Source organism: Linepithema humile, chromosome 4, assembly GCF_040581485.1.
Source record: "Linepithema humile isolate Giens D197 chromosome 4, Lhum_UNIL_v1.0, whole genome shotgun sequence".
Taxonomy (NCBI): domain Eukaryota; kingdom Metazoa; phylum Arthropoda; class Insecta; order Hymenoptera; family Formicidae; genus Linepithema; species Linepithema humile.
Window position 1 is genome coordinate 27,958,683 of NC_090131.1, and position 21,438 is coordinate 27,980,120.

Consider the following 21,438-nt stretch of genomic DNA (forward strand, 5'->3'; position numbering starts at 1 on the left):
AGCGAGAGAAATCTCTCTCATCTAATTTATTTATTATCGCAATTTTCTTCCATCATCGCAAATTGATTATATAAAACGCAGCGAATAAACACTCTAATGCGATTCTGTTCACTATCGGATGCACTTAAGCATCAATGCACTTCCATAAGAACGCTCGCCTCTCTAATTCATATATCTTCCGGGCGAAAAGCGATAGGCAGATCGCGGAGGACGCATTTAGAAGCACACCGAGAGCACACCGACGCAGCAGCAGCAGCAGCAGCAACCTGCGAGCAAACATTTGGTATTAAATCGAGCACGCAACAAGGGTCGTTCCGTTCGCACGCTCTCTTATGCAACGATCCTCTCACGCGCTGCGCGGTAAAAACGGCCCCCGTTTATTGTGCACGCGGTGCATCCCGCACTCGCAGACTCGATTCACACTCCCTTTTTGCAGCTCTCGTAGACTCGCAATATTGACGCTCGTGAAAGCCAAGCTAATAAAACTAGTGCTTGCATCGCAACAATTTTCAAAGTAATTTGCGTAATTGCGCGACAATGTGCACATTTAATGCGCACGTTGATGCATAATGAATTAATTAATTATTATTAAAACGAAACAGATATAATCTGCTGTAATTATGATAACGTGTTTGATCCATCAGTGAAATTTAAAAGTATCATTAAATTTTCAAGGTAAGCCGCGATTGAGAATTTAGATATCGCGCATGCTGTAAATACGAGAGATCTTTAATTAAGCCAATAGGATGCCGCATATATGTGGAAGTGGTTTCGGCGATACGTCGACGTTAATGAAACAATGATCGCAGTTGAATCATTTTAGTACCATTTTATTTATGTGAATTGAGCGAAATATCTGAGCCAATCGAATTGACTCGACGATAGAGTAATTAATAGGGCGTGCTCCATTTATCACTTTAGCTAATTACATCTCAAGAGCACTCAGGAGAGCGCTTCCGTTACGTCAACGGCATATTCAATATGAAACACTCGCGATTACTCTCTCCACGCGTCTGTTTTCAAATGTAACAGCGATAAATTAATTTAGTTAATTCGCTACGCCAACACACTCATCGCAATATAATATATTAATACCTCATAATACGCGACTCAAGCTTTGCTTAATTATTAATAGCGCAATTAATATTAATAATCCATTATTAATTTTCACAGGCAAATGTGTCAAATATTTGTTAATTAATTTAAAGAGCAAAGCGGAGTGTGATTGCGCTAGGTAATTCGATTCTAATTCATTTCTAACACTTGACGCGTTTCACGTGTTGTGGATTATAAAATTAAAGCAATGAAATAGCAAAGTTGAAAGTGCATTTTAAAATTGTAGCCATCGGTATGATGTCAGAATTGCAACGAAATTATGATTTATCCGTCAGAGAATGTTGATTAAATTGTTCTCGGAGCTTCAATTCGCACGATTGCGAAGAGAAAGTCGCGATACGTGCCGACTTTGTTAGATTCAGGGTTTGAGGGTCGATCACCGGATGACCTTGGACCCGAGGAAGGTCTACCTCAACATCGAGACATCACGAACGTACTCGCGGAATCGACGCCGGAATTGCGAGTATTTAGGTCGGCACGATTGCTTTCTCGGCCACGACTCGCCATCTATTTGAATTATTCGCTGTCATCCTCGCATTGTTAATGGCTGCCTATCGCAGCACGAAGCAAACTGCCATTACATAGAAAGTTAGATTTTAGGTGTCTCGAAATTCCTGTGATTGAAGCCTCGGTGTCGCTTCTCCATCGTGCGGCCAGGCATAATAGAAATGCGGTTTGTCAATTCGACATTGTACTTTCTAACTCGCCAAAGATTAATCTTACGATTTCATTTGTGGGAGTGATCGTGAGTGGCAAATAAAACGAACCGGTTTCGTTATTGCGGACGAGTGTATTGCAATTCGTAAGGTACAAATAGTACAAAGGGTATAAGAGTACAAACATTGCGTAGGAACTAGATTATGCGGACATAGAAAAAGTACAGAGTTTAGAGACGTGATATAGTAAAGAGAATTGCCCCGTTTTCCTCTTATATCACTCGCAAATGCGAATTGCGTCCATCGTGATTTCGCCCTGATTTTATCTATTTACGGAGAAGACTCGTGCCGGGAACCGGTAAACGCGTCAACGATGTGCACGAGAGAAGACTGTCGTGAAAAATCGGCGAATCTCTCACAAGAGATTCTCCTTTGTAAAATCGAAGATGAGATGTAAATAATTAGGCTCCGCAACAATCGCATCTAAATTATCTGAATTTTAATATATCAAAACTTTTGTCTTGCCGTTCAAATATCTACATTGTTCCTTGTGTCGTCGCATTCTCGTTCCGTCGCTCATCGCGGAGCGACTTTTCCGACTATTCTAATTAGGACGAAGACGTAGGCGAAGAAGGAAAGCGAAGAAACACATGGGATCTCGGCACGAGTCCTCAGGATTCTCAATAAACGTAACATGTCGCGCGTAAATCCTATGTCAGATGTTATAATAAATATTATAATAGAACAACGTAATAATAAATATATTTATATCTTGTATATATAAATATGTGTGTGTATATATATATTATATATATTTATATGCTATAGGAAGAAACATGTCGACACAACTAGCGCTAAACACCGAGAGAATTCGCTTTATTGTATACTCTCCTCCGTTTATTTACAGCCCTCTTAGAGAAACTATATCTTACAAAAAAATCGACCGGATAACTATAATTCGCAACGGCGATAATCGATATCAAAGCTTCTAGCACGAAACACGTATTATCTATGAACGCCTACATCTCCGTTATAAACCCGAGGGACTTTCCCTCCTTTCTCTTCGTCTTCCTTCATCATTCCATGTACAAACGCACACCCGCACGCACGCACGCACGTACACACGCATACACACACAACGCACTCGCAGACGCGCACTCGTACGTAATCGCACGTCGATTCGTTCGTTCGCTTTTGTGATCTTCTCTCTGTCATCGCATCTGTCCAGTTGAGCGTAAAAGAAACTCAAGTAGGTCGCTTCAGTTTCGAGATCGCACTCGGCCGCGATCGGTCTTGATCCCCTTTATCTCTTATCAGAGTTCGGACAGCGCTCTTCTCGACGGATTAAGGCTTAATGATATGATCAGCCGTTGTACTGTATTTCTACCTCGAACGTACTAGCTTTTCGTCCCTATCGCTCCGCATCTAGCTTTGAAAATTGCACGAGCTTGCGATAAGCACTCGTCAACCGATTTGATCCTGATCACCTTTCTGAATCCAACGTAAAATAAGTTTCTCTTGATAATAGAAATTCAACGCCGACAATAAAATATCTGTGTACTATAAGTCATGATTCTAATAGCGGTACTAATTATTCTCGTCTCTACGAATTTGTTGTTTTTTTTTTTTACGATAATATATGTAAAATATTACAATTTTTCTTGTGCGTAAATCTCTTTGCGTATAAAAGGACTAAAGTTTTGCACTTCCTTTCAGGATATTTAATATCTACGTGGTCTTTTGTCTCTTTATCGAATTACAGCGGCTCGAAAATACAAAGTCCGCGGAACGAGCGTCGATTTCGAGTTTGCTAAATAGAAAATCAAGAGAAATTGATCCTTTGTATTCTCAGTTGTATTAAAATATTTCTAATCGCTGCGATCTTTGCTTGCTTGTTAATTAGATAATGGAAAATTTGTACAGTTGTTTCGCATTAACGTTCGATAATTTTGTTCGCTACGAAAATCCCTGGCTACATCACTGCGCTAAAATATTGTCCCCTCTTTCTATCGAACATACTCGTAACTTATTTCTCCCACCGCTATTCTAATTCTCGAACCATCTGCATGGACGATTGTTGTTTTAAGCTGCAGTTTGTACTACGTGGAAGACGGATGAAACACTGTCCGCGAGAATGTGCCTTAGGTCGCGAGCATCGAACGATCGGATTATGTTCTAGAGGATTTCGTTTGAAGCGGATCAGGATTACTCGACGTCCCGATCCCTCCTCTGACGTTCGTTTCAGTCTTTCGGGCAGGAAAACTCTTCCCGATTTCTCATTCGTCACTCGGAGATAAATAGAAAAATTTATCGAACGAAGTTTCATTGTTCCCGTGTGCGTCGAAGACCTACGTCAGCCTTTTCGACCTGATTGGTTCTAAGAAAGATCTAATTCTTCTATTTCTAACGAGTGATCTCTAACACTTCGTCACCTAAAAATTCTGCTTTTGGTCACAAGCGATAAAATTCAAATGTATAATGAAAATCATGATCAATTGTGTTTCTCCATAACTTGCATCGGATCTTTCCTTTTTCTTTCGATCGAAAAAACGTATTCGAGTATCTCTAAACGAGAGGAGAATTTAGAATATATGTGATAGATACGCATGTATATAAGTGATACGTGTGCGTATATATGTATGCAATATGTATTGATTTTATGTCTATCGATGAACTCCATCTCCATGAGGTTTTGTAGGGCTGACCAGTTGGATCGAGTTCGAGAAGTACAATTGATTCTTTCACTTTCCAAGATATTTTTCATGCGGCGGATAAACAATCCTTTTCTTATCTCTTCATTGATTTCGTACGAAACCGTGCCGATTGGACGGCAGATAACGGAAAGGGATCGTTTATCCGCTATTATCGCGATGGAGCTTTCTTTTTGTCAAGTGAACTTTTGTTCACCTTTACGGAAATTTTCGTGCGGTCATTCTTGCTCGATAGGGTCATCGCTTCGGGCGAAAGCTGCGAGAAATGGCGAGCGATTGATATCAACGTATACACGTGACGTCCCTTCGTCGCGTAAAACCCGAGATTGTGTTAAGTGCGCTCGTGCGGTTTGCAAATCTCCCTATCTCGCATAGCTTTTGCAGCACGGTGAAGTTCAATAGAGGCTATTTACAGATATCAATGAGTAAGAGGATTATTTATGTGGAAATCTCTAAAAGGTAGCCGAGTTGGGATTCGAGGAGATCGTATATAATATTGTATTTCGATAAATCGGCTTATCGGCAAGGGGATCTGAACATACGTATCTCTGGGGTTAATCTACTTTTTTAGCTTGCCAAAAATTGTTTTTCCAACATGACCTTTCTAAGAATAATTCTCAGTCAGCTAATCCATTGATACAGCGCAAATCTTGCAGCTAGATCGCGGCGATATTTTGCCGCGATCTATCCGCAAGGTTTGTACTGCGAGACACGACACTGTTGTGTAAATTTTATGAATACGTCAACATTTATACCGATGAAATAAATCTGTACAAGGCTAGCTAGAGACATTGACTTTTCGACAAACGACGAAGTAAGCTACTGTTTATGGGACAGTTTGAGCACCGCTTTCGGCCGACGCATTCTTCTCTAATCGATTCAACTACGTGTGAATTATCCAGTCGCTCTTACGAGCCTCGAATCTATTTACTGTATAGTTTTCCGAAATACCCTGGAATCGATGCAAATCACGATGCATACGAACTGTGGTGTACGTGTCGTCGCGTTTTTCTAGAAAAATCCGCCTAAAAAAAATGATCGATGTCTACTCCTTGTATCGGCGTCCAACGAAGTTTCCCTCTTCAACACGGTTTTCGCGCCAGCCTCGACGGTCGTCGCGACCCGGCATTTCTCTCGATCACATGAAATACGCCGGATCGTTCTCCGCAATGACATCGAGTCTTGACTGTTGGCTCTTGGGCCGCTGCGGGGCTCCCCCGGTCTTCCATATGACCTCGCGGGAGCCCTTGCGTCACATGTAGGTCGGCTTGACCTTGTAGGCCCGCTTCCACACCTCGCACAGGCAGACGGTGCTGTGGAACCTGTAGAATATCGCCAGCGGCATCGAGACGTGGGTGATGATCGTCCACGCCCACAGGCCGTAGAAGTGCAACTGCACCGGATGCGACTCCGCGCGGGACTTCTCCAGCGTGTTGATCGCCCACATGGCCAGATTCGTCACTAGCAGGAACGTCACGATCTCCCTGCCGGGCTTTCGGCGTATCTGTTCGGCGGTGGCGACCGAGCGTCTGGACGCGTCCAGAATGAAGATGGTCTGGCAGGTGGTTTGAACGACGCTGGCCAGCGCGGTGACCAGCACGAGGATCGTGTCCTTCTTCAGGGTGAAGTGGCCGCCGATGATGGTGAACGTGGAGTAGATGAACATGCCGGTCTGCGCGGCCACCAGCAGTATATTGTCGAGCTCGAGATTCCGGCCGCCGTCGTAGCGCAGCCTGCGCATCTGGAACATGCCGAGCAGCGTCGCCAGGGTGGACATCCCGTAGAGCGTCAGCTCGCACACGTTCACCTCGGTCACGGCGAGGCTGGTCAGCTCGGGCCGCGAGATCAGCACGAAGAATAGTATCAGCGAGATTATGGTCAGCACTAGAATCAGGATACCGACGAAGAGGCCCTTGTGCGCGCGCGCGCAGTCCACGCTGTAATGATGCGGCGACTTCCTGCGGATAATTAGACGATTCCTTGAGAACGCGTGACACGCGGATTTCGTGACTCGGTGACGTAAATTCTAACGGTGCTTCTATCATACGCCGGCTTTGTTCAGGGATTATTATTCGCACTTGACATTTCGGTAAAAGCGCCGCGCGCCGCGCTGGCAATTTGTTCGCAAACTGGGTTGTCATTTGCATGCCTCTGCGGTAACGTGTATTGTAATAATATGTATTGTAGTCTCCGCACCTGTGTAGCCGCGTATTGTCACTGCGATCGTAGGAGAGTGTATTGTTACCTGTACCTGTAGGCGTGTGCGTGATGACGCGAGCCGGGCGGCGTGGTGGGCTGCGTGAATCCGGCCTTTGATATGTTTTTCCACATTACGTATAAAATAGCCGCGCAAATCAAGCTGTACTCTATCGTGCAGGGGAAGAGGAAGGGGCTGGCGTCTTGTACCAGCGATCCCATTATATTCGTTCTTCTGCATTCGAATATGTGATGCGGTCCTTTGAGACCGCGCGGAAGTCGCACGTGTTCCCCGTGATGACCGTGCAGGTGACCGCCGAGATGGACTCCTTTCGTGCCTGTGAAAGTTTCAAAGTCTCAGATAGCTCGTCGGATCGTGCAACGGCAACCGGCATCTTTTTCATCGCACTCACCCAGTCTGTGGGAAATTCTGAGGGAATTGTTCTCTGGATTATAGAAGGTGAGGATCTCGTGTTTCGTTTCTTGCACAAGAACGTTTAGCCAAACTGACAGATTCGTACCGATCATATGCATTAGCCCGAAACGCGCAACTACGCGGTGACGGTAAACCTTCATTTGCTGGAACATGATGGCGTTTTATTATTCCATTATTAAAATGAAAATTTTTATACATTTTATTCATATTTGTGTTAATGTATTTTTCATTTCGTCAAAATAAAGTTAATTGCGTCCATTTGCTCGTACAAAAGCACGCATATACACAATTCATAACTGATTAATATAAAATGGAAAAAGGAATGAATTTTTATTGCACATGAAGCATATTTTTTTATTGATACATTTTTTGATTCAAGTAAATAAAGCTTGATGGGAGTTTAGTATTACATTTTGATACTTGTAGCGAAAAAAAGATTAGTTTACAAATCGATAGAGCACTAGAGCGCTCTCTCCCTCGCTCTCGTATAGCCATGTCCCACTATTGCTCTTAGGGTTGTTCACCCTTCTGTTTCATTAACTCTGTAAACGATGGAGCTCGGTACCTCCGTTAGTTATTCCCCATCGAGTTACAACATCAAAGTTTTCCGATATAACACGTGCAGCGAATCTCAAGGAAAGTCGATACAGTAGCTTTATGTACGGATATTTATCTCCTCTAAAAAATTGTTTATATTGGTTGTTGCAAATAAGTTTTTTAAAATTAATCTCAAGTACACCTTGCTCTAATATCTTAATTTGAGTCTCCACAATTCGTCGCAAAGATATCTAATGCTGAACACAAAGAATCAAAATGTGCGAGAATAGTTATTAAAATCAACGGCGGCCCTTGATATTCTCGCTAAAAGTCGATTCCAAGTTGATTGAGCATCCGTGATTGCAATTAAGATCGCGAGTTGCGAGGCAGCTTAGCACATGTCATTCACACTCGACGTCCACTCACCTCGTTGTTCAGGAATATGAAGTACATCTGGATGAAGATGAAGGCCATTCTCGTGGCGGGCGTGAGGGCCAGCATGATGTTGTGACACTTGGTGTTCTGCTCCAGCTCGAAGTACTGGCCGAATTCCAGGCCGGAGTAGATCATCGAGCCGATGCCGAACGCGACGGCGCCCATTCGCAGGTAGAAGCTGCCGTAGTGCTGGACCGGACGCACCGGATGCATCATGTGCGGGCATCCGGTATCAGGCGTGTCGCTGTCGCCACCGGCGCCGCTCGACGATCTCGACGAGTCCAGATCGCACACGTCCTTCTGCTTCTCTGCTCCGCGAGTTCGCGATTCAACGACAGACTGATTAATATCCGAACGGCCGATATCAGCGACAACGATCGTCGTTGTTTCGCTTGAAATCCGTCTCTCGCTTCCGTTTCGGCGATCGCTCCCGGCCGGAGAGCAGCGAGGTCATCGAAATGACACGTAACGTTGCGCCACTATGCGCGTGGATGTAAATTGATTGGAATGTAGGGCCGCGATTGCCAAAGCGGCGTGATTTCGCGTCTGATCGGAGGGAGCTTCGTCTAATTTCATCAAATCTAGAGAGTCACGCTCTCTTTATTGGTGCTCTCGCAGGAAAGGTGGATCGATACTTGCTTGTAAGTCGGGATTCTTTATCTCGCGGCGGAAACGGAAATCGAATAAAAATAAATTTTACGAGCATTATGAACTCACTTGGTTTCGACTTGCCGTCCCTGAACAACATGATGTACATGTACACGAGGAAGATCATGCTGCCGAAGTAGAGGTAGAGGTAAAAAGCCTCGTAGAACGACGGCGGTATGTACGTGGATATTACTTCCGCCATGGGAAAGGCGATCCCCATCACGACCAGAAGTTTCCCGTACAGCGCGCTCAAAGTGGTCGCCAGGGCGTCGCTGCAGCAGAAACGGAAATTGAAGCTGAATGAATTCGCGGATCCGCATCACGCGCGGATTAAATCCTCGTGGAGGAAATAGATCCATCTCCGGCCGCGCCTCGAGGAACCGTGTTCCTCTTCGGTTACTACTTGCCGGCTATCAAACGGATCTTCATTCGCGTCGACGAGGCACTCTATAAATCCGTCCGTCTATAAACCCACGTCGGTTTTTATCAGCGCGAAGGGAAATTTGAATTGACGAGTCGCGTCGAATGAACCGAATCCTCTCGCGCAAGCCCAGACATTTTATCGCGATTATCGCGATAATTAATTTTATTCGCTTCAATCGCAATCTCGCTGTTGATTTCTTTCGGTACAAAAGTTTCTGCGGCTAGTGCCTTTCACGGCCGTGACCCGAATGAAAACGTCTTTTCGAAGGAATCATTGAAAATGGGAGATTGAGGGCAGCGCGCGAATGATGGATCGTTAGCTCGATGCCCATCATCGTGTAACATCACACAGCGGAGGTACCATTGGCCGCAAATACATCCACCCCCGTAAGAATTGGCTCAATTACGAGTAATCGCGTGGTCGCCTGTGCGCGTGTGTTTGATTCATAAAGTACCGGTAATTGCGATGGAGACGTCGGTCAGGATAACCTGGAGGATCACGTGAAATTTCCGTGGCGACTCGTGGCATTCCCCCCTTCGCGTATGTCTGTCGTGAACGAAAGCGAATTCAAATCGCGAATCTTCGCGAAACGCTCGGCGCAAACGCGAAATTCGACAAAAGAGACGAGTTCTGACTTGGGTAATTTTTTTTGTGGAATTTTATTCACGCAACAACGTATCATAAATAATAACTGTTTCGCCGAATTAACAATTCTATGAATAACGCTGCTACGATTTTAAAATCGCCGTGTCGCCTCGGAAAATCAAGCGTTGCTGCAAATAGTATTATAACACACGCAAACATTATTACTAAAATGTCTGGGCTTAATAATTCAATTATTATTAATGAAAATCCAACTGCGCCGCCGCGTACAAGATTACTACGTGTGGCTTTCTCTTGCAAATAATTACATTTTACGCGAAACAGCTAAATTAATCGCTACAAACATAATGTTGAATTGCCGCTAATGAAGTGCGGTTGCAACGCCGAGAAAGCGCCCGAATCGATCGGAAGAGAGTGCATAGACCTCGATGCGAGATGTGGCGAAACACTTGATCCGCTACTCACCAGCCAAGGTTCTTCCACTTCCGCTCGTCGGTGACCTCGAGGAAGGTCGGCGCCGGATAGCAGACCGCCGGAATCGGCTGCGAGGAACATGGCAGGGCTAACGCGAACTGGGGTGGCCGATGAACGCGAGAGGGTGAACTGCTGCTGTGTCTAGACAGCGTTTCCGGCGAGACGATTACCGCGGATGGCGAGGCTGGTGACGGTAGCGCGACCGGCAGTCCTGGCCAGCTGTATAAAGCGCATCCCGTTATTATCTCCTCCGTCTAGCTTCTTCGGGATTACAACGTCTCGGGCTCGCATTCGTATTTCACGTAGTTCTCCGTTGAAATAAAAAAACATCTCTCTATTTCTCTTACTTTCCGTCTAATAATCGATAAGAAACGAGAAAAGTATGGTGAAAATTCTTTCATCAGAAATATTTCGTAAAATTCTCTCGGATCTTCAAGCCGTTTTATTTTGTAAATTATTTCACCTCTCGAATTTTTATTTATTTCTGAATATAAAGAGAGGTAGCGATAATAATTAAATTTCGAAAATGAGAAACAGTCAGATTTTTTATTATTTCTAAGTTTGATTTACGAATGCAAGCCCTAACAGAATTATATGCAAAGATATAAGCTATATTTCTTCTTAATAAGCATACTTTGGTGTTTGACTGAAGATGAATGTATTTGGGTGTGTTTTCAAACGTGACGTCAATACGCCATTTGCAAAACCTCTTCACCTTCATTTTTTATGTATTTTGCATGACGCCACGTGGGAATTACGGGTGATCTCGAGACCACGCCCTTCCATCATCTGCCATTAGCGATTTTAATTAATTGATAATTCTTTCGATAAGCTTCATAAATTGCTTCAATTATTCTTTAACAGTGATGGCTTCGTGCGATAATGGAAATTCATTTATTACGACTTTAATTTTATATATTTTCATTTAATAATCCACTCTCTTTTAATTAGCCATATTAATAACCACTTATTCTCTGTATATAGCGTATGAATTCGATAAAAATGTAGGTACAAAAAGAAGGAGATTAGTTAATTTCGTGCACGCACGTTGTGCATGATTTTTATATGAACTCACACGTCCGCCTGATTTAAGGTCAACCCGGTGTCATAATGTTTGACACATTACATTGACACTGGTTGCAGGAAAAGATCGACTAGTGCTGATGGCTTTGCGAGTATCGTGAGATGGCGTGACGTTGACTTTCTAACATAGGTCGTCCATTTAAAAATAAACTGGTCTATTTAACTTGACACTCGATAAAACGTACTTTTTTCGCTTTTTTTTACGCGCGCGTAGATTTCTCAATACATGAACTTAACAACGATTGATTCGAAAAACTTATTTGCAGAAAAGATAATTGTAATATAAAATGATTGAATCGTCATAAAAAACTCAAGATTTGATAGCAAATTTTATTTTCACAAAATTTCGCACTAAAATGTAATAAAAGCGCGTTGTCATAATTCACCGTCTGCGTCTTGTCAGCGCAAAGTGTAATCTGTCTTACTGTTATATCTCACTCCCCCGCTTCTAAAATTCTCGATCCCCGTGCTACCTTAACCCAGCCCATAAATTTCGTCAAATTTTAATCAAGGTGGTTTGGAAAAAAAAGGTTTACGCGAACCACCGTCCTTCCTTCGCCGTCGCAACTATCGTCAAAATTGCACACTTCTGATGCTTCCGACATTTCACGGGCTGTTCCGCATACTTAAGGAGATAAACGATCCGTAGCGTACGACGACCTGCCCCTACGATGTCGGGAGTCGACAGGGATGAGGAAAGGGGTGCGGAAAGGATTCCAGTCCTTTTCACGGGGGCGCACGCGGGCGGCGTAAAAATATTTCGCAGAAACGTGGCTTTGGCGCGATACGGCGGCCGCGATGGGGTGGGCGCAAGCTCATCTCGTGCCTCCGAGCTTTTTGAAATAATCACGTAGCGTTGTGAAGCGTTGGAGCGAGAGAGGGTGTCGTTGGCCGAGTAAGGGCGGCAAGGGCGGGAGGGCACTGAGAGGTTGATTCAGTGGTTGAGTACCGTCCCTCGTTGCGAAGGGCGAAGGGTATACGTGGCTTGAGGACCCGGGGCGTTGCACACCCTTCGGTAGAAAGACCTTACGCTACCTTGCGCCCTTCGACGGTCCTTAGTACCTTTTCCCTTTTTTCGCAACTCTTCTCGAGCGAATCTATTATATTATTAACATCTTTTTCCACCGGGCTTTGACACAATGCTCTGACCTGCTTCTCTCGCATAATTGAGATACTCAAAAAGTTCAATGCACGTTCTGTTCGCAGAAGCGGATAAAATTGATTGCATCGTGTTTCTTATTTTCACGAGAATCGGAATATATCGCGTTTGCTGAGAAATCACATCGAGTTTGCAAATTTATCGAACAGATATGTCTCGAGTGTTTTATGCACAAAGGTAGTCCGTTATTTTCTTCGCAATTTTATGCACGACGTCGCATCTCGGTGCAATTTTCTTCGCGTTCCGCGAAGATGACGGCGGCGTTTCGCTTGAATTCAATTGCCACGCAGCCATTGTTAAAGCACATCTCTTATTCAGGAACTTGGCGACCCTTCGCGCAGTTCCTTTGAACTTTGCGTCTCAGAAATTCCAGCTCGCTAGCCCTTTTCTTTTCCGTCAGTTTCCGCGTATTACGACGGGAATTACGCTTCCGCGTTGTCTGTCGGCGAACAACATCGATCCTATCGCTCGTCACTTCGTCGTCCGTCATCTCCTATCCCTTGCACATCTTTTAACATTACTTCCCCCCTTTTATCCGATTTATCCTATTCACGCAGTAAATTCCTGACGAGAACTTTCCGTCTCTCTCAACGTCAGATAAAAATATGATCGATGACCGTGGAATAGAATTTCTACTTTAGAACCATGTCATTATTAAATTTTGCATTGACGCGCGTGCAAGTGAACGCTCCGATGAAAGCTTTTATACCCCTAGGTATAATCAATTTCGAGCACAACGTAGCGAAATCATGGTACCTGAGGGACGTCTCCTTGATAAGCATACCCGTGACCTTGATTCGCGCTTTTCTCGATCGTCTCGGTGGAACGTTGGCCCTCATGAACGGCCCTCACCAACGGATGACACAATCACGGCCCTCTGGCTCGTGACACGGCACTCGCGGACCCCGCATCACAAACTGAGGCCCTAACCGGGGCAGACGGGCTCCCTGACCATCGTATATATAGATCGATCCTACTCGCTGCATATTATCTCTCTCTCTCTCTGTCCCTGCCTGGATGCACGACCGTTTGACAGCGAGCTCGTTAGCGGTGTATCAAATTTGCAGCGGCGTAACACGTCGTTACATCGCCAGCGGACCAGCTGATCGCTTTGTCTCGATTACGTGCCGCGAATTCGGGAAATAACCGAAAGCGAAAGGGCTCGCGTGCCGGCAACGAAGATCAACAGGAGTTGTTCGGACGAAAAAGCACGCAACGCGCATTATACGAGAAAAATTGGCGATAAAAAGATACTTCGTAATTGGCATAGGAATATTAAGATTTCGCGTTGATAACAAAATTAGCAACGCAATTTTTGCATAAGAAATTTTTGCATAAAATTGAAAATAAAATAAATTTTTTCGATATAAAATTGGAATTTTTATAAAATTTAATTTGAGAATCCAATAATTCTAATTAGTTTTTTTTATCGTAAAAAAACTTTAGCATGCTCTGGAAAGGGTGCGCCGCGTAAAAATTCTTTCGAAGATCCATGAAAGCGCCAAATGCTCCAATATTCACACGCTTCGACTTTTATTCCGTCTGCCTACCGAGATCGGCGACCCTCGTACATTCACTGGAAAATATCCGACGGCATTCCCCCGGCACCACCGTGTCTACCATATTCCCATCAAGACGACAAATTCGACGCGAGAGAGAGAGAGGTCCGTCCGCCGGAGGATTGTGGGATATAAATATTCTGTCCACCGACGCTTCTGGTATAACTGGAAAATTTTTCATTCCGGAACGAAATGTATCAGACGCGTATAGTACATTTCGCAGACAATGTTTCGCGTCTGAAATCGGCAGATCTTTGAAATATAAATTTTCGACAGTTTTATATGTATTTCAAACAACGCTAAATTTTTTGTAATAAAACTTTTCGTATTTTTAATTAACTCTCACTTTTATCAATGTATGTAAATGGTGCAATTTACAACTTCAAACGTCCTTTTTCGGGAATTATATATTTCGCTATAAATTTCCTCCTGCCGAAACGCAACGTTGTCATAAGTATGTGTCTACCTTGATTGAATCTGCATGTAAATCGACGGAATAAGCTGCTTTCCTGGTAGATGGGAGAGGGCTTGGTAAGATAGTGAAGACCTAGTGCAGGAGGGTTCGAGGCCTTCGAAGGTCGAATCGGAAGCGGGAGGGAAAACACGCACTGAGATCGAGCGTAAGCCGTAACCGAGTGACAGGTCAATATTAACTCTGGCGATGGTCGTCCCGTGCACGTGAATTCACGTTCGATATCCGGCGGAAGTAATCGAGTTCCGCGAATGGACCGAATTCGCGCGCAAACCAGACGCTCGCTCGCTGGAATTCGAGGTGGATTTGGTATTCGGTCCGGTAAATCGTTCCGTTTGAGATTGTAACGAATAACGATAAAAGCCAACGCGTGAATAAAGTTCGTCGCATTGTTGCAGACGAAGTATGCAAGCAGCCGTGCGTTCTATCTTAATTACAAAAATAACGAAATAATAAACATGATATATAATACCGTTTATTGAAAATCATATATAAATAAATTTATTGCTTTAAATATATGTTCAATTATTAATTTATATTAATTAAATATATATTTTTATATTATTTATGTTCTATTAAAATAAAAAAAAAAATCTTAAATAATACCGTATAAATACGTTTCTAAATAACATCTCGATTGAATTGCTGCAGTGCAGCATCGATCAGCGGCATTTAGTAATTGCGGAGAGAGAAGTCAAGACGACAGTTTGCGTTATGCTCGGAAATTGCATCGACAAGTATTACCGTTGAACGGATGCGGAATTGATGGCGCGTTAGAAGTGCCGCTGCGAAATCGCCGACGCATTTTTCACGATCAAGTTTAATTGCCGGCGATGTACAAAGTGCAGGGTCGTATGCCCGGGAACCGAGGGAAATGCGCGTTAATCGCAGACGGTGATTAATGCTCGCCCGCCGGGACTGCCGGCGTTGGTCACTCCAATGAAGAGACGTGGAGAAACGCGGGCCTCTTTAGGGGAGGCTGTAATTTACGTTGCGGTGGTTGCATACAAAGCGGCAACAATCGATACAAAACGGTTGAATCAACGCCGACCCACTCGTTTCTTCATAATTTCGCCTCCGTACGACGCGAGGGAGGACATTAACTATTTTTTTTCCCGCTTACTGGAACAATTTTTCCTTAAATCAATTCAACGTACACAAGCTAAAAGCTTCGGGATTGAATTTACGGAAATCCAAGACGAAAATTACTTCGCTGTCGACCGCAAGAGTCGCTTGTTTATTCTGTTAATATTTTTTCCGGTTTCAACTTTCCAGTCTGCGAGTTACTTAAGTGAGCCGCGGATCGCGCTAACGATCGCGCAAATTAGTAAAAAGAGAGAAAGTGAGCGAAGTGTGTCTCGAGTGGCGCGTATTATGTGGGAGTTAAGGAAAAGGCAATTTCTGTACTCACTCCTGCGTGAGCGTCGCGGTTGACGGTTTTTCGATTTCCGTGCTAACCGTGCCACCGTCTGGCGTTCGTAGCGCGGCCTCCAGCGCGGCCGCTTCCTCCTCTTCCCTTAATTCTTCAGAGGCCTCCTCGGGAATCGTTGTAATGTCCTCAATTGGCGGGAAGTCATTCCCGTTATCCTCCAGATGATTTTCCAGCATAGGATCGGAATTATTGTCGCCTGGTCGCGTCACTTCCTCGATATCGGAATCGATACCCTGTGTGATAGAATGGATACGTTAATTGACATGTATAATTTTGAAAATCGTCTCGCATTTAACATAAAACAAATAATTCTCGAAATACTCGATTATTTTTTGCGCGAGGAAAAAGAGTTAACATTTCTAGCAATACATTTTAGCAGGTGTTAAATATTAAAACAGGTCTTTTTAAATGCGTTAAATCGATGGCTATAAAAAGAATGCTGCATTTACCGTGATAACACATGCTTAAATAATTGAAAGAAGAGATCTCACTAAATTAAGCGAGATGAATAATTTAATTCTTCTTACTGGAACAACTAATTTTACACTTTATTTATGGGAATATTGAATTTTTCTGTTTCAGTAGTGAGATTTATTGATGTATTATTTCAGTTACACATCACTGCGCTTTAATTCAATTTTAGAAGGGTCGAATACAGAAATACATATTTTGAGAGTGATTTAATAAAGATCCATCGTATTCCGACACCCGTGTCCCAAAAATGTCGCTCTACTCTAACTGACAGTGGATATTGAATTTTTATCTGCGTTTAACATGTATACGCAATACTTCCTTATCCGGAGAAGTACATCAAAATAAAGCTTTTACAAAATCTACTAATTTTACGAAATAATTTTTTGATATTATGGAATAACACAAAGCTTAAGAATGTAAAAAAATTCTGGCAAGAATTTAAAAGTTAAAATCCTGCAAATCCAGCGATTCTCTTTTCACCACAATTTGTCATAAGTTGGAGAAATGACTCCGAGTCGGAGATCCGCAGCTTTGTAATTCTCGCCTCCAAAATCTCTACGGATAATTACCCCTGGTTACTTAAGACAGATGATTTTTAATCTACAAGCACGCGCGCGCGGCGCCTTGTACGCCCCTCCTCCCCCCCCCCCCCGTCCCGCGTACCTGAGCGAAGTCCATGTAGAAGGAATCTCTGGAGTCGGAGCTGCCCTGGCGTAGCCGGAGGCTGAGATCCGGCGAGCTCTCTCCCATCTTCCTTATCTCCTTATCTCCTTCTCGCTTTTTCACCCCCGTGGCTCAACCGCACCTTCCTCACGGAGAGTCCTTGCTCTCCCTCGCGCCTCTCCTCGTTCCTTTCGCCCCTCTTGCGCGCCGACCCCCTCGTCTTTGTCTTCGACGAGCTCCTCGCCCTCTCTACGGACGGGGAATTCTAAAGAGGGTGGATCCTTGCGCACACAATCCACCGGGTTTGCAGCCTGAAAGAATCGGCCCTTGAAAGACAGATCGCCTCAACGCCATCATCTCCTCCACCTGCCTGCCCGCCCTTCGCGCGCGAGGGATAGCGGGAGATCGCGCGATGCGAAAATACACCGGTGAAAAGAGTCGGCGTACGTGAGCGCCGCGGCCCTCTTCTCAACGACAACTCTTAAACCCCCGGATATCAAAGGCGTTTCTCTTTACCCCCTTCGCGAAGGACGAACGAGTGAGCACGCGCCGGGAAGCTGTGACTTTTACTTCGACGCTTATCCCGATTATTAATCGCACCAGCGATTCAGAAAAAAGTCACTAAGAATGCTTGTTAGAATTCAAATATATTGGTATCATTGTGAAGCTTATTTCAATAATTATTATATAACATGCAGAAATATGAAACATAAATTCATTACGTTAATAATTGAGAGCTCACATTGTAATCAACTTTGTCGGTTTCGTTTGCTTTCTTTTGAGACGTTTTTTTATTCTTCAATTAACAGGTAGAAATAAGTCTTTTTATTAATTTATCGATTTAAAAAGAATAATTTAATTTTAAAATTATCTTATTTAATAACAGAGAACTATGATCCATTATATTTCACAATTTTTGAGGACACCATCGGATAATCTCAGAAGCGAGTTTCGATGTTCTCAATTACGTAAGGTGACGAGATGGAACGTACTTTGTAAGATTGAAACTAATTAGTCAGGCAGAAAATTAAATCATGCTCTCTTTGAGTTAATTATATAGTTCATAGTGCGGTAATAATTTCAATCGAAAGTTCAGAACGCAATTACGGTATGATTGCTCAGTGGCTGCAGAGTTAACGGTAAACTGAATATTTCATTAGTGCGAAAGCGTAAAAGTCAGAGTCCTCGAGCAATTTTATTAAAGCGAGTTAAGTAAAACGCGCTGTTCGCGAAAAACGCATCGTGGGAAGTTGCAGTTTATCTTGGGAGAAGCGGACTTATGTGCTCAGCCCCCTTAGTCATGTTGTTTCTAAGCTTATAGCCAAACTGACTGCACAGAGTTGTTGTTAGCAGAGTAACAAGATACTCTGCTAAGACGCTGCTCTATGCGCGGAATGTATAATTACTTGCGAAAGTTGCTATGCAAAGCTTTCGGTGATTACAGCCTTCGAAACTTTAGCCACTTCATATATGTCAGCGTTAAATGTCATGTGCCACGACAGTGAGGAAATTGGAGAGAGCCGATCGTTAATATACATTTATCGTGACGATATTTATCAAACCGAATATCGACAGGATAAATCGGAAAATTACATGAAAACTATATATTGAAATTACACGGTGATCTACATGTTTGCTCGCGTATTCCTATTAAGAGCATTAAGGATGTTTACTTTGAATTAAATATAAATATTGCGATGAAATATTTATTATAGTAGGATAAAAAAATTACGTTCAGCATAATTTCTCCGGAAAAAAAAAGAAACAAATATTTTGAGGTAAAAAGTATGAGTCACGATAGACAAAGCAGTTCGATACTCGCAGCGTAGGAAGGCAATGCCCTCGTATCTGCGAAGGACACTTTGTCGTCCCACGAGTGATCCAGTATAGAGGCAGTGAAACGCTTCCTCGCCAGGACGCGGTAGCTCCGACGTCAATGAACATTCTTCCCGTTCAGACCCTAACGCCATTCCACGACGGACCCTTCCGTTCGTCGAACGTTTTATGGCTCGTATACGTGGCATCGAATATTTCTCCATCAAAATGACTCCCCCGCGCGCATTAGGGAAACACTGGGCACAGTGGAAACAATGTGGAGTCAGACCTAGCTAGCGTTCCGCTTCGCCCGCAATAAGACAAATAATTTTGCGGCTGCAGTGTGGCGTGCGGAATAATATGATATCGATCGCGAGCTCTCGTCCGGGAATAATTACTGGATCGCATAATTGCTATTAATAACGTTCTTCTAACAATTATATTGCAATAATTCAAGTTATTGATCGCGTAGCTGAACCAAATATCGCTTTTGCTTTGACATTTATTCACAAAATTACTGTTCATCAAAAAATAAGAGATTAAATTTGTGGTTAAAATATGAAAGCGTTAATAATTAATATACTTCAGTTAAATAGAACGAGTGTGAACAAACGAACGAGAAAGTATTGTATGTTTAATACATGATAGAATAATTTATGGGCATCAAAGTAGAACATGGTGGAAAAGCGACTATATCGATGCAGTAAGATGGATGGATTGCGTTTGTAAGAATCCGTACGATGATTCTATATCCGACAGTGTTGTTTCTCTGGTACAGTAGTGCAGTTGTTGCTTTCCCAGAATTCCGCAGCAACGATTTTCCGTTGCTTGCGTCGCGTGCGGGAAAAAGGCAGCGGTTTCCACTCCGCGTTCATGCTCGGAAGCAGTTCATTGCCTTTTTACACTGGCGATGTCGCGTTCCAGCGTTTTATCTAAACTATACGTCTCGTTGCTAGATGCACGCAATAAAGCACGCAACAGAATGAAAAATAAACGTCGGGAAATGATAGACCGAGAGCCATCAAGTCATATCAAAACGCAAAAAATATAGCAGTTTGATATTTGCGTGCCACTTGAGAAACGGTTGAATATTTATCGCGACTTATCCGTTCCGACGTGTTGAATTGAAATCTCGTTAGAGCAGAGTTAGACTTTTTAATTCAAACAATTTTTTTTATTTTCAAAATAACTAACACAGCTTTATTGGCTCCGAAACTTAATTCGCAGAATTTAAATAACGATCGGGGCTTCTTTTAATTATTTCAAGCACGGACATTATTGACGTCTCAGCGTTTTCTCTAAGGAGATTCCAGCCAATTCCAGATTGGCCCAAAAATACTTCCGCAAATTTCGGTCATCTATTTCAAGAATAACCAAAAATACGTCGTCCGATTCCACGTCTTACGATTTCTCATGCAAAACATCATAATTTAATCATGCCACATAATGAATAATAATTCATCTCCATCGTTTAACATGCCAATTTCGATCGATTTAGCGTAAAGCGGGAGTACGTGTGCGTCAGCCAATTAATTCCTTTCCCTCCAACGCCGAATATCGCCACTTCCGCATGTCTTCGTCTCATATCTTGCACGTCAAGAAAAGTCAGTTCAAAAAAAAGAAAGAAATTACTTTACTTACGGGGTGAGCTCATGACATTTGTCGCCTTCCGGCGTTCATCTTCCCGCACCCTTCGTCGTCGCTTGCCCGAGAACGACGCATCCTCCCTCTCACATCGTAGTACGCACCGTGCAGTCTTTCGTTTTCACTTTCATTCGGCGCCTCCACTCGCCGGGCTCGGCCGCGGACCCGTCATCTGCCGCCTTCCGCCTCTACCCGGATCCACCGCGAATCCATATTCCGTAATCGGTGCCTAACGCTGCCGTTGCCGCCGCCGCACCACCCACAGGTTGTAAACACACGCACCAACGCGTTTCTTTACGCACACGCGTGCCTGACAGCGGGGGGGTGCGTACGAGCCGCGCGCGTTTTTCTCGCGAGTTTTTTTTTTCGTTCGGAGAAAAGATCTGCGAAAAAAGGCGCGTGACTAAACTTTCTTTTCTGTATCGACTTCTCGACGAATTTTTTTTTTTCACGGCGCTCCGGAAAAAGGAAACTTGTTGAGCGAATCAAGCGGAAGGGAAAGAAAGTGGGGTGCGATGTAAGAGAGAGAATGTTTTCCGAAATTGAGTTCGGGGATGGAACGCGGATCAATCGTGGCGCGTGTACACGAGGCACGGAGACACTTCGGCACCTCCCGAAGGGCGCGCCACGCGAGGCATCGACATCCTGCGAGGGTCGCCGGGCTGCTGCGATGGCCCGGGCGTCGCGACGGGAGCGCCCGCGCCGCGACGCCGCCACCCGCCGCACGCCGCTGCGCCGGACGACGTTGTTGTATCGCGGCGCACGCTCGTAACGAAAACGGAGGCGTCGGAAGAGAAAGATCGGATGACGTTTCATCGATATCCTCTTCATTTTGCAGAAAAAATTGGAATCTCGATTATCGAAATAATGCAGAAATAACGCTTCACTTTTCCTATATTCT

The 21,438-nt window shown here is 43.9% G+C and overlaps 1 protein-coding gene across 3 annotated transcripts; it reads right to left on the reverse strand.

Moving 5' to 3' along the window:
- Positions 1-1,886: 1,886 nt before the first annotated feature.
- OtopLc (Otopetrin-like c) lies at positions 1,887-21,229 on the reverse strand. 3 transcript variants are annotated; one of them, XM_067353778.1, is made up of 9 exons: positions 20,535-21,229; positions 17,079-17,389; positions 15,921-16,174; positions 10,228-10,455; positions 8,805-9,007; positions 8,079-8,395; positions 7,093-7,258; positions 6,729-7,017; positions 1,887-6,441 (listed from the first exon to the last, which is right to left on the reverse strand). In XM_067353778.1, the coding sequence occupies exons 2-9, from the start codon at positions 17,163-17,165 to the stop codon at positions 5,736-5,738; spliced, it is 2,250 nt and encodes a 749-aa protein (XP_067209879.1). In that variant the 5' UTR covers positions 17,166-17,389; positions 20,535-21,229; the 3' UTR covers positions 1,887-5,735. The 3 variants fall into 3 exon arrangements, with proteins under 3 accessions (XP_067209879.1, XP_012232099.1, XP_067209880.1); XM_012376676.2 differs by having other exon boundaries at positions 6,735-7,017; positions 20,535-21,228; XM_067353779.1 differs by lacking the exons at positions 15,921-16,174; positions 17,079-17,389; positions 20,535-21,229 and adding an exon at positions 13,235-14,713.
- Positions 21,230-21,438: the final 209 nt, after the last annotated feature.